The sequence below is a fragment of the Oncorhynchus mykiss genome, chromosome 25 (genome assembly GCF_057628025.1).
Source record: "Oncorhynchus mykiss isolate SJ-2025 chromosome 25, ASM5762802v1, whole genome shotgun sequence".
NCBI classification, from domain to species: domain Eukaryota; kingdom Metazoa; phylum Chordata; class Actinopteri; order Salmoniformes; family Salmonidae; genus Oncorhynchus; species Oncorhynchus mykiss.
In genome coordinates, this window is record NC_143046.1 from 2,353,591 (window position 1) to 2,370,367 (window position 16,777).

General features: G+C 40.2%; 1 protein-coding gene across 11 annotated transcripts; it reads left to right on the forward strand.

Moving 5' to 3' along the window:
- Positions 1-294: 294 nt before the first annotated feature.
- On the forward strand, positions 295-16,380 carry balm (BAFF and APRIL-like molecule). Of its 11 annotated transcripts, none has more exons than XM_036969544.2 (7): positions 295-755; positions 10,952-11,084; positions 11,331-11,466; positions 11,556-11,615; positions 11,827-11,939; positions 12,453-12,588; positions 15,869-16,380. In XM_036969544.2, the coding sequence occupies exons 2-7, from the start codon at positions 11,055-11,057 to the stop codon at positions 15,982-15,984; spliced, it is 591 nt and encodes a 196-aa protein (XP_036825439.1). In that variant the 5' UTR covers positions 295-755; positions 10,952-11,054; the 3' UTR covers positions 15,985-16,380. The 11 variants fall into 11 exon arrangements, with proteins under 11 accessions (XP_036825439.1, XP_090075341.1, XP_090075344.1 ...); XM_090219215.1 differs by having other exon boundaries at positions 647-755; positions 11,559-11,615; XM_090219218.1 differs by having other exon boundaries at positions 647-755; positions 11,331-11,457; positions 11,559-11,615.
- Positions 16,381-16,777: the final 397 nt, after the last annotated feature.

Sequence of the window (16,777 nt, forward strand, 5' to 3'; positions counted from 1 at the left end):
GCTAATGTCCTGTAGATACCAGAGCCATACATGTTCCTTTAACTTTAGTGTTTGCCTTTCTAGGATCAGTTCACTCTCAACAACGCCAAACATTAACCCTTGGTGGGAAAAATGCCAAACTGATCACAGATGAGCGTCTGTCTCGGGCTGGTGGCAGCTTCCTTCACGCACCATGTGGGCGGAGTCACAACTGTAAAGTAAGCGGGAACCAATCATATACTCCGGAGGCATGGTCGTCAGAACTCAGACATTTTGTGTGACTACGAGATGCGTGAAGTTTGCACTGACCCGATAATGTAGTATCGTTGTTAGCAGGGACGTCGCTAGGCCTATTTGCCCCCTCCCCTTACTTATAAATCAATATACCAGTCAATATATATTTTTTCCGTCAACCGTTCCATCGCATCTTAAACTTCTTTCCTGGCCGGCACTAGGACCTGGGGGAGGCTGCTGCTGCAGAGGCTGACGCACATGCTACTGACTGTTACACTTTCTTCAGTGAAGATGGCTGACAAAAATAATAATATTTGTTAAACTTTATTAACAACAAATCAATACAGGAAGTACATGTGGGAACACAAGTGTATATATAAATAATATACAAATGACAATTGGCCTAGGGGGCGGGGCTAAGGGGTACAATATCACATTACATAAGGATCTTAAGGGACATACATACACTTATAATTCTAACAGCTTTTTTGTTAGTAGAGTATTTAACTATTTTAAGACACAGTTCAATTTATTTTTGTAAGGTAAGAAAATGTGTTGTTTTTGTTTGTAAATTTACATTTGTGAATATGACATTTGGCCAAAAGAATAAGGAAATGAATTACATAAAAATGTTTCAGCTTATTTCTATCGTAGGTAAAGAATCCAAGCAGTACATCTCTCCAAAATAGTGTAAGATCTTCATAAATGTGTTCAATTATAAATCTACTCATGTCTTGCATTATTTATTTATTATTTATTATTTTACTGGAATACCATAATATGAAGGTGTCACAATCTTTGACAGAGTTCACATTTATTAATGTTAAGATATAGACCAGACGCTTAGGAAAAGGATTGTATCACATTGATCGATATGGGATTTTAGGTAGCGTCTTTCAGAAAAAGTGTAGTATCGTCAGCCAGCTGGCTTATAATAATTTCTTTACCAGCTATGGAAATACCTTTTTACAGAACTATTATTTATTTAAAGAATTTGTAATAAGTTGGGTGATTTAACAGGACAACCTTGCCTAATTCCTCTCTTTCCTCTCTTCAAAAATACTAGGATGGAGGCTAAGTGAGTGATTATAACGTCATAACAAATCATGCAAAACATTTTACAGTTGACAGGAATATGTTAGTTTATGTATTTTTTTTAAATCATAAAGTTCATTTACGAAAATCGCAATTTAGCATGCTAGCTGGCTAGCTTTATGGGTGTAATTCTGGATGTTTAATGTTTTAGGGACTCCTGAAACAACCAGCAAACCAGGCTGTCGTCATGTGAAACAGTGGATGTAAAGAATCTAGCTAAAGTATTTACTGCAAATTCAATGTACCATTTTGTTAGCTTGTCTTGCTGATATTTGCCATGCAATGCATAGATGAAATAACGCAACTATTGAAATAACGTAGCTATTGAAATAACGTAGCCATTGAAATAACGTAGCTATTGAAATAACGTAGCCATTGAAATAACGTAGCCATTGAAATAACGTAGCCATTGAAATAACGTAGCTATTGAAATAACGTAGCTATTGAAATAACGTAGCCATTGAAATAACGTAGCCATTGAAATAACGTAGCCATTGAAATAACGTAGCTATTGAAATAACGTAGCTATTGAAATAACGTAGCTATTGAAATAACGTAGCCATTGAAATAACGTAGCCATTGAAATAACGTAACTATCTATGGTCTTGCTTATTGTGCAATGGAGGATACAAATACCTGCATGCCTATGGATGTGTAGCTAGCTATCGAGCCGATCTGTGTATTGACCCAAAGGTTTGGTATACATATTAGTTCAGAACCGAGCTATGAACCTCAGCTATCATAGCCAGTTGTATCAACTTCAAAACAGTCTGAATGACATTAATGAAGCCTATGGATTGAGTAGAATATAATATAACTTTGTGGCAAGGATGCAAGTCGTGGCCAAAAGACTAACTAATAGACTAGAAACTGGATTTTACTAGTTAAAGGCTGATTTGTAATTGTTTTATACAGATATATTTTAAACGGTACACTACACTTCCTATGTATGTAAATACTGTAAAAACCGGTTCATCTCAATATCTAAATCCCTTCATCTGCATTGATATGATAAACACAGGATAGCTGGAGTATTTAATCAAATTAGAGACTTAATGTCAACCAGTAGAGAATGTAACATGCTTTATTGAAATAAGCTCATTATCCAAGTGTTATAAATACAAGTTTGATCTGTACTTCATTATAAAACAGAGGAAGAAAGAGGTGTAAAAAAGACCAAAGGAAAGAGGTCAAACATAGGAGCAGGGAAGGCAGCATATTATTAATGAATCGCAGTGCTACCTAAATATTCTCAGTTATAAATACATAATACATGCATTATACATATTATAATTGTAATATTATAAATAAGTTCAATCTGTACTTCAATGCACATCTGTTGTGCAGTATAAAAACAGGAAGAAAGGTGGTAGGAGAGGTGTAAAATACAGAGAAATAGGTAAGAACAGAGGCAGACAGCATATGATTAATGAATCACAGTGCTACCCAAATATTATCTTAGTTCATCACAATTACATAATAGTGTCTAGTCGGCCCGAAGGTTATCTTAAGAGCGGATGAGGTGGCAATGACAGAATTGGGGGTTGGCTTCCTCTCTCACATCAAAACATACCTGCAGACGAGAGACAGATGGATAGAGAGAGCATGATTAAGCCTTGTGTTTTTTATTCTAACACTGTCAGTCATCATAATCATCAGGAGGTGAAATGCAAAACTGACCCTGGATCATTAACTCTGGGACTACTACATCCCTATTTCAATGTAAAGCATCTCTTTAATAATACTTCCTGTATAATATAAACTGACCCTGGATCATTAACTCTGGGACTACTACATCTCTATTTCAATGTAAAGCATCTCTTTAATAATACTTCCTGTATAATATAAACTGACCCTGGATCATTAACTCTGGGACTACTACATCTCTATTTCAATGTAAAGCATCTCTTTAATAATACTTCCTGTATAATATAAACTGACCCTGGATCATTAACTCTGGGACTACTGCATCTCTTTAATAATACTCCCTGTTGACGTGACCAAGTGACCTCTCACCTCTGATCATGCTGTGCCCTCCATGTAGCTAGTTCAGATGTGGGAGGGGTTCACTGACAGCTGATATAACCTAGATGATTTTGGGAGAAGAGGAGAGAGGGATGAAGTGAAAGAGTGAGACTGTTATTGAGAAAATAAGGTAGTTAAAGTGTCAGTGTTCAACAGGAATCTGTGTGTGTAGACTCACCTGGTGTCCACACCACACTAAGTGGCTGCTGAGTACTTTATGCTAAAAAACCTGAACGGACACACGAGGACCAACAATATAGCGTAGTTATAGAAATGTCTTACCATTCTCCATGGTTGATACTCTTGCCTATTCTTTGAAGGTGGAAGGAGCCACAGTTAAACACCTGAGCCTACTTACTGCACAACACTGTTGCTAATATTTTGGCCCATTCCTCCATGCAGATCTCCTCTAGAGCAGTGATGTTTTGGGGATGTTACTGGGCAACACAGACTTTCAACTCCCTCCAAAGATTTTCTATGGGGTTAAGGTCTGGAGACTGGCTAGGCCACTCCAGGACCTTGAAATGCTTCTTGCAAAGCCACTCCTTCGTTGCCCGGGCGGTGTGTTTGGGATCATTGTCATGCTGAAAGACCCAGCCACGTTTCATCTTCAATGCCCTTGCTGATGGAAGGAGGTTTTCACTCAAAATCTCACGATACATGGCCCCATTCATTCTTTCCTTCACACGGATCAGTCGTCCTGGTCTCTTTGCAGAAAAACAGCCCCAAAGCATGATGTTTCCACCCCCATGCTTCACAGAAGGTATAGTGTTCTTTGGATGCAACTCAGCATTCTTTGTCCTCCAAACACGACGAGTTGAGTTTTTACCAAAAAGTTATATTTTGGTTTCATCTGACCACATGACATTCTCCCAATCTTCTTCTGGATCATCCAAATGCTCTCTAGCAAACTTCAGACGGGCCTGGACATGTACTGGCTTAAGCAGGGGGACACGTCTAGCACTGCAGGATTTGAGTCCCTGGTGGCGTAGTGTGTTACTGATGGTAGGCTTTGTTACTTTGGTCCCAGCTCTCTGCAGGTCATTCACTAGGTCCCCCCGTGTGGTTCTGAGATTTTTTGCTCACCGTTCTTGTGATCATTTTGACCCCACAGGGTGAGATCTTGTGTGGAGCCCCAGATCGAGGGAGATTATCAGTGGTCTTGTATGTCTTCCATTTCCTAATAATTGCTCCCACAGTTGATTTTTTCAAACCAAGCTGCTTACCTATTGCAGATTCAGTCTTCCCAGTCTGGTGCAGGTCTACAATTTTGTTTCTGGTGTCCTTTGACAGCTCTTTGGTCTTGGCCATAGTGGAGTTTGGAGTGTGACTGTTTGAGGTTGTGGACAGGTGTCTTTTATACTGATAACAAGTTCAAACAGGTGCCATTAATACAGGTAACGAGTGGAGGACAGAGGAGCCTCTTAAAGAAGAAGTTACAGGTATGTGAGAGCCAGAAATCTTGCTTGTTTGTAGGTGACCAAATACTTATTTTCCACCATAATTTCCAAATAAATTAATAAAAAATCCTACAATGTGATTTTTTGTCTGTCATAGTTGAAGTGTACCTATGGTGAAAATTACAGGCCTCTCATCTTTTTAAGTGGGAGAACTTGCACAATTGGTGGCTGACTAAATACTTTTTTTGCCCCACTGTATGTACATGTGTAGCATGTGACAATAACAGGATCATATCAAGGACAGCATCACAAGTTAATACATATATACTACTTGAAGCTTGATGATGAGTTGATCATTTGAATCAGCTGTGCAGTGCTGAGGCAAAAACAACAATGTGCCTCTTTGATATATCATAGCTCTCTTTATCTGAGGACAGAAAATCTCACAAGAAACAGACTTCAAATTACACCACACTGAATATTATGTTTCTATTATCTCTGTCCTCACTTCTAGGGCCAGGAACAACACACAAGTACCTGCCCTATCCAGAATAGCCTCCTCTCTCACTGACAGTTGGGGCTGTTACCATAGCTACCTACAAATGCATTTGGAGTTTGTTTTTTACAGTGATAAATACATCAAGATCGCTAGCTGGTGATATTTAATTCACTTAGCTAGCCAACATTATCTATACAGTATGTGAAGTTGGCTAGATAGCTAGCTAGATAGCTAGACGGGTGTTGATGATAAGATTGGAGGGACTGGACTCGGTCATGAACCAGGACACTGTTCAATTGACTCAGAGAGAGAGACCCTGGAACGCGCGCCGAAAACAAGGCGTGCATCAGAATTTGTACATAGAATGACGTAGGTAGAATCGTCTTTGTTCTTGCTTCGGACTGGTTGGCGTGGAACAGCAGGGCGGGGTCTGGTCCCGCTGTCCCTTCTTCATTGGTGCAGAACTGAGTTCTTTGTTCTCTGTGCTTGTGTGTGTGGTTAGAGAGTTTCAGTGTGTGTGTTTGGATGTGTGTGTGTTTAGAGAGTTTCAGTGGGTGTGTTATCGTAGCCAGCCACCTGTGCGGGGGGATGCCAGTGCGGTTAGTATCTGCTGGGAACAGGGGGAGGGGAGGTTATGAGACAGAGAGCATTTATTAGTGCAGGCTATGATTGCATGGTTAGGCCACAGGCAGACAACAGTCAGTGAATGCTTTATTACATGTGTTAATATGTTATTACACGGGTCATGGCGTAACGTACAGCACTCGTAAAGCAACTAATTCTGTCTTACAGACTCTCTCCACCAGGTGGAGCACTTCTCTCACCGTTTAAAAACAAGACAGGGACAGGGTAAGGGGACATGGACAGAGACAGGGTAAGGGGACAGGGACAGAGACAGGGTAAGGGGACATGGACAGAGACAGGGTAAGGGGACAGGGACAGGGACAGAGACAGGGTAAGGGGACATGGACAGAGACAGGGTAAGGGGACATGGACAGAGACAGGGTAAGGGGACATGGACAGAGACAGGGTAAGGGGACAGGGACAGGGTAAGGGGACAGGGACAGAGACAGGGGACAGGGGACATGGACAGAGACAGGGTAAGGGGACAAGGACAGAGACAGGGTAAGGGGACAAGGACAGAGACAGGGTAAGGGGACATGGACAGAGACAGGGTAAGGGGACATGGACAGAGACATGGTAAGGGGACATGGACAGAGACAGGGTAAGGGGACATGGACAGGGACAGGGTAAGGGGACATGGACAGAGACAGGGTAAGGGGACATGGACAGAGACAGGGTAAGGGGACATGGACAGAGACAGGGTAAGGGGACATGGACAGAGACAGGGTAAGGGGACAGGGACAGGGACAGAGACAGGGTAAGGGGGGAATAACGAGTCATTTTTTGCGTCGTCACTGCAAACTATCATGACTCTCAAAAGACAATGTTTGCTTCTGAAGATCACCTTCCCACCGCCCTCATAACCCGATTCAAATTCGACACAAACCTTCAACTATGTATGTAATGACACATTATATAAACTCTTTATAGTGATGTATTTACATTTTAGAGGCGATAAGGTGATAAGTTGGACAGATCGAGTGAAAAAAAGCAGTTTTCCCACACAACATCTTGAGATGTTCTTCTCACTATCACGCATTAGGTGTCGCTACCCCACCCGCCATTTTTAAAAAGACCCGACGGAGCTCATTGCGTTCTTGAATCATGCAGAAACGGGCAGCGTGGGGGTCATGTCATTGATTTTGTTGGAAAGGGGAGAAATTGTGCTTTACAATGGTATTGACATTACAGTTGATCTGGAAGTATTACGTTTTTGGGGCGCTAAAATAAGGTCAATTGTACAGACCAAGGCGATGTACAAAAGTGAGCGAGTTTACGTTAGCTCATTTGAGTTAGCCTGCACTGTAGCTAGTTAGCTAATAATGCATCATTTTATTTAAACATTTCTGAAATATATTTACTTGAATAGGTTATCCCAGCCATGGGGACAATTGAAAACAGGGCAGCAGTTTGTTCATCACCAGAGCGTTTTAGAGGATATTACTATAGAACTATCTACCCATTTAATAACCAGACCTTCATACAAACTCGCTCTGCTGAATTGTTGACGCAACATCGAACGTGCTGTCATATGCTGCCAGCACGCCCACAAGCGAGTCACAATGGGCGGCCTACGCGGCACTTTACCGCTATCTAGTGTACATGTTCCGTTAGGCCTACTTGTAGCTAACTACTTGTAGCTAACTACTTGTAGCTAACTACTTGTAGCTAACATTTTGGTTAAATGTAGTAACTTCTGTGGCTTGAGACTGCTAGCTAGCAGTGAACGGACAGGAGGACATGAATCTCTAGAGACGTCCCTGGTTGTTAGTATTGTAATGAAACAGGCAGGGAGCTTCTAGCCTGAAGTTCAGCGCGCTATCGACTGTGCCCTCAAAACATGCTCAAGCGGCAGAGTCGATATCCTCGCTTATAAACCCAGGGTCATTACAGTATGTTGGCATTCAGACCATACTACTACAGTACGACAGCAGATCGTTGTCCCCGCTCTGTAACGGTTTTCTTCCTGGGAAGGAGAGGAGGACCAAAATGCAGCGTGGTTATTTATAAACATCTTTCATGAAAGATGAAAACGTGAACAATATACAAAATAAGAAAACGTGGAAAAACCGAAACAGTCCTAACTGGTGCAAAACACAGAGACAGGAACAATCACCTACGAAATACCCTAAGAATATGGCTGCCTAAATATGGTTCCCAATCAGAGACAACGATAAACACCTGCCTCTGATTGAGGACCACTCTAGGCAACCATAGACTTACCTAGAATACTACACTGAACACAACCCCATAGACTACAAAACCCCTAGACAAAACAAGACGCATAGCTCAAGACTGAGGGGTAGCTCAAGACTGAGGGGTAGCTCAAGACTGATAGGTAGCCCAAGACTAAGAGATAGCTCAGGCAGGTTGATGGCTCTGGCAGATCCTGGCTGACTGGCGGCTCTGGCAGATCTTGGCTGACTGGCGGCTCATGACAGACGGGAGGCTCTGGCGGCTCGTGGCAGACGGGAGGCTCTGGCGGCTCGTGGCAGACGGGAGGCTCTGGCGGCTCGTGGCAGACGGGAGGCTCTGGCGGCTCGTGGCAGACGGGAGGCTCTGGCGGCTCGTGGCAGACGGGAGACTCTGGCGGCTCGTGGCAGACGGGAGACTCTGGCGGCTCGTGACAGACGGGAGACTCTGGCGGCTCGTGACAGACGGGAGACTCTGGCAGCTCGTGACAGACGGGAGACTCTGGCGGCTCGTGACAGACGGGAGACTCTGGCGGCTCGTGACAGACGGGAGACTCTGGCGGCTCGTGACAGACGGGAGACTCTGGCGGCTCGTGACAGACGGGAGACTCTGGCGGCTCGTGACAGACGGGAGACTCTGGCGGCGCTGGGCAGACGGGAGACTCTGGCGGCGCTGGGCAGACGAGCAGCTCAGGCGACGCTGGAGAGGAGGAAGGCTCTGACAGCGCTGGACAGGCGAGGCGCACTGCAGGCCTGGTACGTGGTGTCTGCATTTTTGGGGCTGACTCTCGGGCTTCCTTGCCAGCCGTGTTCCCTCGTATCGCCGGCTCCTCTCTCCTGCTGCCTCTGCAACCCTTGCCGCCCAACACATCATCCCATGTCCATTCCTCCTTGCGCTGCTCCTGCTGCCGCTGCCTGTCACCACGCCGCTTGGTCCTGTTGTGGTGGGTGATTCTGTCACGGTTTTCTTCCTGGGAAGGAGAGGTGGACCAAAATGCAGCGTGGTTATTTATAAACATCTTTAATGAAAGATGAAAACGTGAACAATATACAAAATAAGAAAACGTGGAAAAACCAAAGCAACCCTAACTGGTGCAAAACACAGAGACAGGAACAACCAACCACAAGATATCTAAATAATATGGCTGCCTAAATATGGTTCCCAATCAGAGACAACGATATAAACACCTGCCTCTGATTGAGAACCACTCTAGGCAACCATAGACTTACCTAGAATACTACACCGAACACAACCCCATAGACTACTAAACCCCTAGACAAAACAAGACACATAAATCACCCATGTCACCCCCTGGCCTAACCAAAATAATAAAGAAAACACAGAATACTAAGGCCAGGGCGTGACACGCTCTGCCGTGAAACACCTGATTCAGATCATCATAGTGCCGAAGACCAGTTGATTACTTTCACTTTTCCCAAAAGAATGCTTTCCTGATGAAGACAGGAGGCCATTTTAGTTTAATAATGCTTTCCTGAGCCCCCTGATAGAGACAGGAGGCCATTTTAGCCAGTTCTTGTTCTAGTCAGTCAAATGTTTTTATTCACTGTAGCCTTGGTTCTCTAATCTGAAAGATGAACACTCATTTATAAACAGGAAGGATACTGCGCTGACACACACTGTGTGTATTAGCAATGTATTTATTCACACTGCGTTTGAACACAGCTGCACCATGTCACACATGCAGCAGAGTAACAGGCACGTCGTTCCGGTATAATGCTGATGTTGTTCTGAGTTACTGTATGAAGGGGTACACATTGAAGTAATTCAGTTCATATGTTTATGTCTCTGTACACATCAAATGGGATATTCTTTTGGAAAATAACATCTGCATGGTGCCTGAATTCTCCCAGCCTGTGGTATTGATTGGTAGAGGTTAGCAAAGGGTCTGAATACTTATGTAAATAAGGAATACCTATATTTCTAAAAACCTGCTTTCTCTTTGTCATTATGGGGTGTTGTGTGTAGATTGATGAGGATTATTTTTTATTTAATCCATTTTAGAATAAGGCTGTAAAATTTTGAAAAAACGGAATGGGTCTGAATACTTTCTGGATGTGAGTCTGAGAGTTTCACAATAAACTGCAAACTCACTCTGCTGTCTGCCCTAATCTGAACTCACTCTGCTGTCTGCCCTAATCTGAACTCACTCTACTCTCTGCCCTAATCTAAACTCACTCTGCTGCCTGCCCTAATCTAAACTCACTCTGCTGTCTGCCCTAATCTGAACTCTCTGTCGTCTGCCCTAATCTGAACTCACTCTGCCGTCTGCCCTAATCTGAACTCACTCTGCTGTCTGCCCTAATCTGAACTCACTCTGCTCTCTGCCCTAATCTGAACTCACTCTGCTCTCTGCCCTAATCTGAACTCTCTGCTGTCTGCCCTAATCTGAACTCTCTGCTGTCTTCCCTAATCTGAACTCACTCTGCTGTCTGCCCTAATCTGAACTCACTCTGCTGTCTGCCCTAATCTGAACTCACTCTGCTGTCTGCCCTAATCTGAACTCTCTGCTGTCTGCCCTAATCTGAACTCCCTCTGAACAGGATATAGAGGGTGCCTCCCTGATGCACCCTTCCCACTTTATAGTTCACTACTTTTGACCAGAGCCAATTCTACAGAAACAATAACAGTGGCTGTCTTAAAAATACTTCCTCATTTATGTTTTGATTCTGAAAAGGAAACACATTCTAAGCTTCCGGGGTCAAGAAAATGTTAGGATGCGTCCCAAATGCCTATAGGCCCTGAGCAAAAGTAGTGCGCTAAATAGGGAATAGAGTTCCATTGGGAAGTACACCCTGTCAGTGTGTTGTGAGGGCATATCTCTATGCCTAACCATGCTGTACCATGCTTTACTCTTAGTCTCTACATTAACTGTGTCGTTTAGCTTCTTCCTTGTATACAAAGTAGCAGTTCTAGAAGATGACATCAACAAACTCAGAGGAGATATTTCAAACCTAAAGCCACATTCTAAAGAATCCCCAGACGGGATGATAACTGGTATGTCCAGAACATGGGAGGTATGTGATTTTAAATTCTATATTAGGTATCAGTTACTCCACAGTCTTATGTTCTGAGGATAGCTTGTATAACATAGGTATCAGTTACTCCACAGTCTTACGTTCTGAGGATAGCTTGTATAACATGGGGATCAGTTACTCCACTGTTGTTTATAAACTCTAAGGAACATAATGTTTATTACATTGTCTTGTGTTCTGAGGATGACATGTAAAAAGGAGATACTTTAATTTCTGTTTTCTTGTCAGAGATCAAAGCAAGTGGCTTCCCTAAATTCCCAGCAACAGAGACAGACAGAGAAAGACTCTCAGACTCTGTGTTCCTCGACAGCATCCTCTCTGAGATTGAAACGGGAGCAGGCCGGCTGTAGTGGAGGTACAGTAGGTATGAGTTAGTGTCATTGAGCATTTACGTCCTTGAGGACGGTTCATGTTTTTATGCCACCTTAAGTGACTCACTAACTTTTCTGCCAGTAGTTCAGCAGTCGTTTCTGCAGCTGTCAGCCAACACAAAGGAACAGCCATTTGTTAGAGGTAAATACTTTACTCATTTTCATTTTCTGTTTCAATCTCCATCACAAGCTAGACGTGTTCTAACAACCTTAACAAAACAACGAACAACCTCACCAAGGAGTTAGGATCTCTTGGTGTAACAGATAATTGTGTTGGGTTGTTAGTCGCTGGTTCATGTCCCCGATGCCCCCCCCGCCCCAAATTTGCGACTTATGTTATTTTTCTTCCCCAGGAAATGTGACGGTGATTCCTTGGATAGTTGCCTTGCATCAAGGGGAGGCCATCTCTTCCACTGGAGACAGAATCATCATCCAACAGGAAGGCTTCTTCATAGTGTTTGGCCAGGTATATTGTCAGAGATACCACCCCTTTGTCTTGCATATCAATGTACTTAATGGATTATGCAGCAAATGTAAGGGAGATGGTTCGGTCACCATGCTAACCTTGCTTGAGGCCTTAGGCTTGGGAGATCGTTTGATTCCATAAAGTGGACCACAACTGGATAAGTAAAGTTTTTACACCTAATGGTGCTACGATGCTCTGAGATACGTACTTTTAATTCACGCTTTGTTTTACTCACATCATTTTTACCACAAGGACACGTTATAAGATAAATAACTGCCTTAGTGGAGCACGTAATAACACCTTTTATTGGGATCTGTTTCCCTGTTTGGGGGTGTTTGAAGGATCTACGTGTATAAGTGCCATTGCCTTTAGACTTGTAGTTCCCATCCAGTAGAGGCGCAAATAGACGTTGTGCGGGGATATCTTAGGGGTGGTAAATCAGAGTTTACCAATTGATCTCTGAGGATTCTGCCCCATTACGATGACTACATGGTTCGTCCTGTTGTTTCCCAGGTGTTGTTCCAGAGTCCAGGCACCATCATGGGTCACATAGTGCGTAGTCGAGGAACCGATCAGAGATCCACAGAGCTGCTCCGCTGTCTACAGGAGATGCCCCAGACCAACTGTGCCAATACCTGCCACACTGGAGGTGAACCCAACACCTGTGGTGTTTCCACTAGTGGGATACCCTTTGGTGGTACTTCCATCAACGTTGTGAAAATGGGAGTTGAGTTGTAGTGGACAAAAATATTTATCATGTATCATTCATCAATTTGCATATTCAAATGTTGATCTGACTACATAAAGAAAATAAGCAATATACAAGAGACTAGTTGAGTTACAGTAATATAACACTATAGTTACAGTAATATAACACTATAGTTACAGTAATATAACACTATAGTTACAGTAATACAACACTATAGTTACAGTAATATAACACTATAGTTACAGTAATATAACACTATAGTTACAGTAATACAACACTATAGTTACAGTAATATAACACTATAGTTACAGTAATATAACACTATAGTTGAGTTACAGTAATATAACACTATAGTTACAGTAATACAACACTATAGTTACAGTAATATAACACTATAGTTACAGTAATATAACACTATAGTTGAGTTACAGTAATATAACACTATAGTTACAGTAATATAACACTATAGTTACAGTAATACAACACTATAGTTACAGTAATATAACACTATAGTTACAGTAATATAACACTATAGTTACAGTAATATAACACTATATTTACAGTAATATAACACTATAGTTACAGTAATAGAACACTATAGTTACAGTAATATAACACTATAGTTACAGTAATACAACACTATAGTTGAGTTACAGTAATATAACACTATAGTTACAGTAATATAACACTATAGTTACAGTAATAGAACACTATAGTTACAGTAATAGAACACTATAGTTACAGTAATATAACACTATAGTTACAGTAATACAACACTATAGTTACAGTAATATAACACTATAGTTACAGTAATATAACACTATAGTTACAGTAATATAACACTATAGTTACAGTAATAGAACACTATAGTTACAGTAATATAACACTATAGTTACAGTAATATAACACTATAGTTACAGTAATATAACACTATAGTTACAGTAATATAACACTATAGTTGAGTTACAGTAATATAACACTATAGTTACAGTAATATAACACTATAGTTACAGTAATACAACACTATAGTTACAGTAATACAACACTATAGTTACAGTAATAGAACACTATAGTTGAGTTACAGTAATATAACACTATATTTACAGTAATACAACACTATAGTTACAGTAATATAACACTATAGTTACAGTTATAGACCACTATAGTTACAGTAATATAACACTATAGTTACAGTAATACAACACTATAGTTACAGTAATATAACACTATAGTTACAGTAATACAACACTATAGTTACAGTAATATAACACTATAGTTACAGTAATACAACACTATAGTTACAGTAATACAACACTATAGTTGAGTTACAGTAATATAACACTATAGTTACAGTAAATCAACACTATAGTTACAGTAATAGACCACTATAGTTACAGTAATAGAACACTATAGTTACAGTAATACAACACTATAGTTACAGTAATATAACACTATAGTTACAGTAATATAACACTATAGTTACAGTTATAGACCACTATAGTTACAGTAATATAACACTATAGTTACAGTAATACAACACTATAGTTACAGTAATATAACACTATAGTTACAGTAATACAACACTATAGTTACAGTAATATAACACTATAGTTACAGTAATACAACACCATAGTTACAGTAATACAACACTATAGTTGAGTTACAGTAATATAACACTATAGTTACAGTAAATCAACACTATAGTTACAGTAATAGACCACTATAGTTACAGTAATAGAACACTATAGTTACAGTAATAGAACACTATAGTTACAATAATACAACACTATAGTTACAGTAATAGACCACTATAGTTACAGTAATATAACACTATAGTTACAGTAATACAACACTATAGTTACAGTAATACAACACTATAGTTACAGTAATATAACACTATAGTTGAGTTACAGTAATTGAACACTGTAGTTACAGTAATACAACACTATAGTTACAATAATACAACACTATAGTTACAGTAATACAACACTATAGTTACAATAATACAACACTATAGTTACAGTAATAGACCACTATAGTTACAGTAATAGACCACTATAGTTACAGTAATACAACACTATAGTTACAGTAATACAACACTATAGTTGAGTTACAGTAATATAACACTATAGTTACAGTAATACAACACTATAGTTACAGTAATACAACACTATAGTTACAGTAATACAACACTATAGTTACAGTAATAGAACACTATAGTTGAGTTACAGTAATATAACACTATATTTACAGTAATACAACACTATAGTTACAGTAATACAACACTATAGTTACAGTAATACAACACTATAGTTACAGTAATACAACACTATAGTTACAGTAATACAACACTATAGTTACAGTAATACAACACTATAGTTGAGTTACAGTAATATAACACTATAGTTACAGTAAATCAACACTATAGTTACAGTAATAGACCACTATAGTTACAGTAATAGAACACTATAGTTACAGTAATACAACACTATAGTTACAGTAATACAACACTATAGTTACAGTAATATAACACTATAGTTGAGTTACAGTAAATCAACACTATAGTTACAGTAAATCAACACTATAGTTACAGTAATACAACACTATAGTTACAGTAAATCAACACTATAGTTACAGTAATACAACACTATAGTTACAGTAATACAACACTATAGTTACAGTAATAGAACACTATAGTTACAATAATACAACACTATAGTTACAGTAATAGACCACTATAGTTACAGTAATATAACACTATAGTTACAGTAATACAACACTATAGTTACAGTAATACAACACTATAGTTACAGTAATACAACACTATAGTTACAGTAATATAACACTATAGTTGAGTTACAGTAATTGAACACTGTAGTTACAGTAATACAACACTATAGTTACAATAATACAACACTATAGTTACAGTAATACAACACTATAGTTACAATAATACAACACTATAGTTACAGTAATAGACCACTATAGTTACAGTAATAGACCACTATAGTTACAGTAATAGACCACTATAGTTACAGTAATACAACACTATAGTTACAGTAATACAACACTATAGTTACAGTAATAGCAAATTCTTGAATGCAGTTGGTACGAAGAGTCACTTCTGGGGCTGTGCTGTCCTGCAGAGTTACGTCCATGCCTCTTTGTGTACAGTGTCTCTATGAGGTCTTCTTGTGTATGATTGTCTGTCCTGTCTCAGGCATGGTGAAGCTGGAGAGAGAAGACGAGCTGGAGCTGGTGATCCCAGATCGACCCCAAGCCCAGGTCTCCATGGACGCAGACTCAACCTTCTTTGGCATCATACGGCTGAACTGACTACCAGGAGACAGAAGTCACCAGCAGGAGGTGTGGGACTTGATGTCATGAACAGGATGATGTCCTCCTCTGACAGGATGATGTCTTATTGTTGTAACAACTTTCATCCATGGAGAGTTTCATCCATGGAGAGTTTCATCCATGGAGAGTTTCATCCATGGAGAGTTTCATCCATGGAGAGTTTCATCCATGGAGAGTTTCATCCATGGAGAGTGGAAGATGGCTGGGAGCAGAAATGTTATTTTTCTGAACTATTTTAATATGATTAATCTGACAATATGACATCGACCTTGAATGCTGTTGTGCTGAGTACGGGTGGTGTCCAGCGTACATTAAATGTTTGGTTTCCATATGTGTCAATAGTTGAAGTGTAATAAAGTATTCTGCTTGTCCTGATCCACCTGGCTGGTTGTGTGCCACGCATCATCAACGTGGGGTTCTTCCTCTGTGTGTGTGTGTGTGTGTGTGTGTGTGTTCTGTCATCACAGAGTATTTCTGTGTGTTTGTTGATACCTTTCAGGTTTTCCTTCCTCCCACTCTCCTTTCGTTTATTTATTCTTCCTTTCTATTTCAGAAAGGCTTCTGTTTTCCCAGAACTATAGCAGGAACAAACAGAGGATAAATATACCTGGCTCGGAGGGCAGATTTTCCAGACCGGTTGACATAATATCTAATCTAATGACACAATAATGGTGATGATCAAACATGTGACGTGTCTAAATCATGTTTAATGGTTATTTTGAATGCCACAGCCCATTTGTATTGTATTTAAAAAATATATATTCTATAAAAG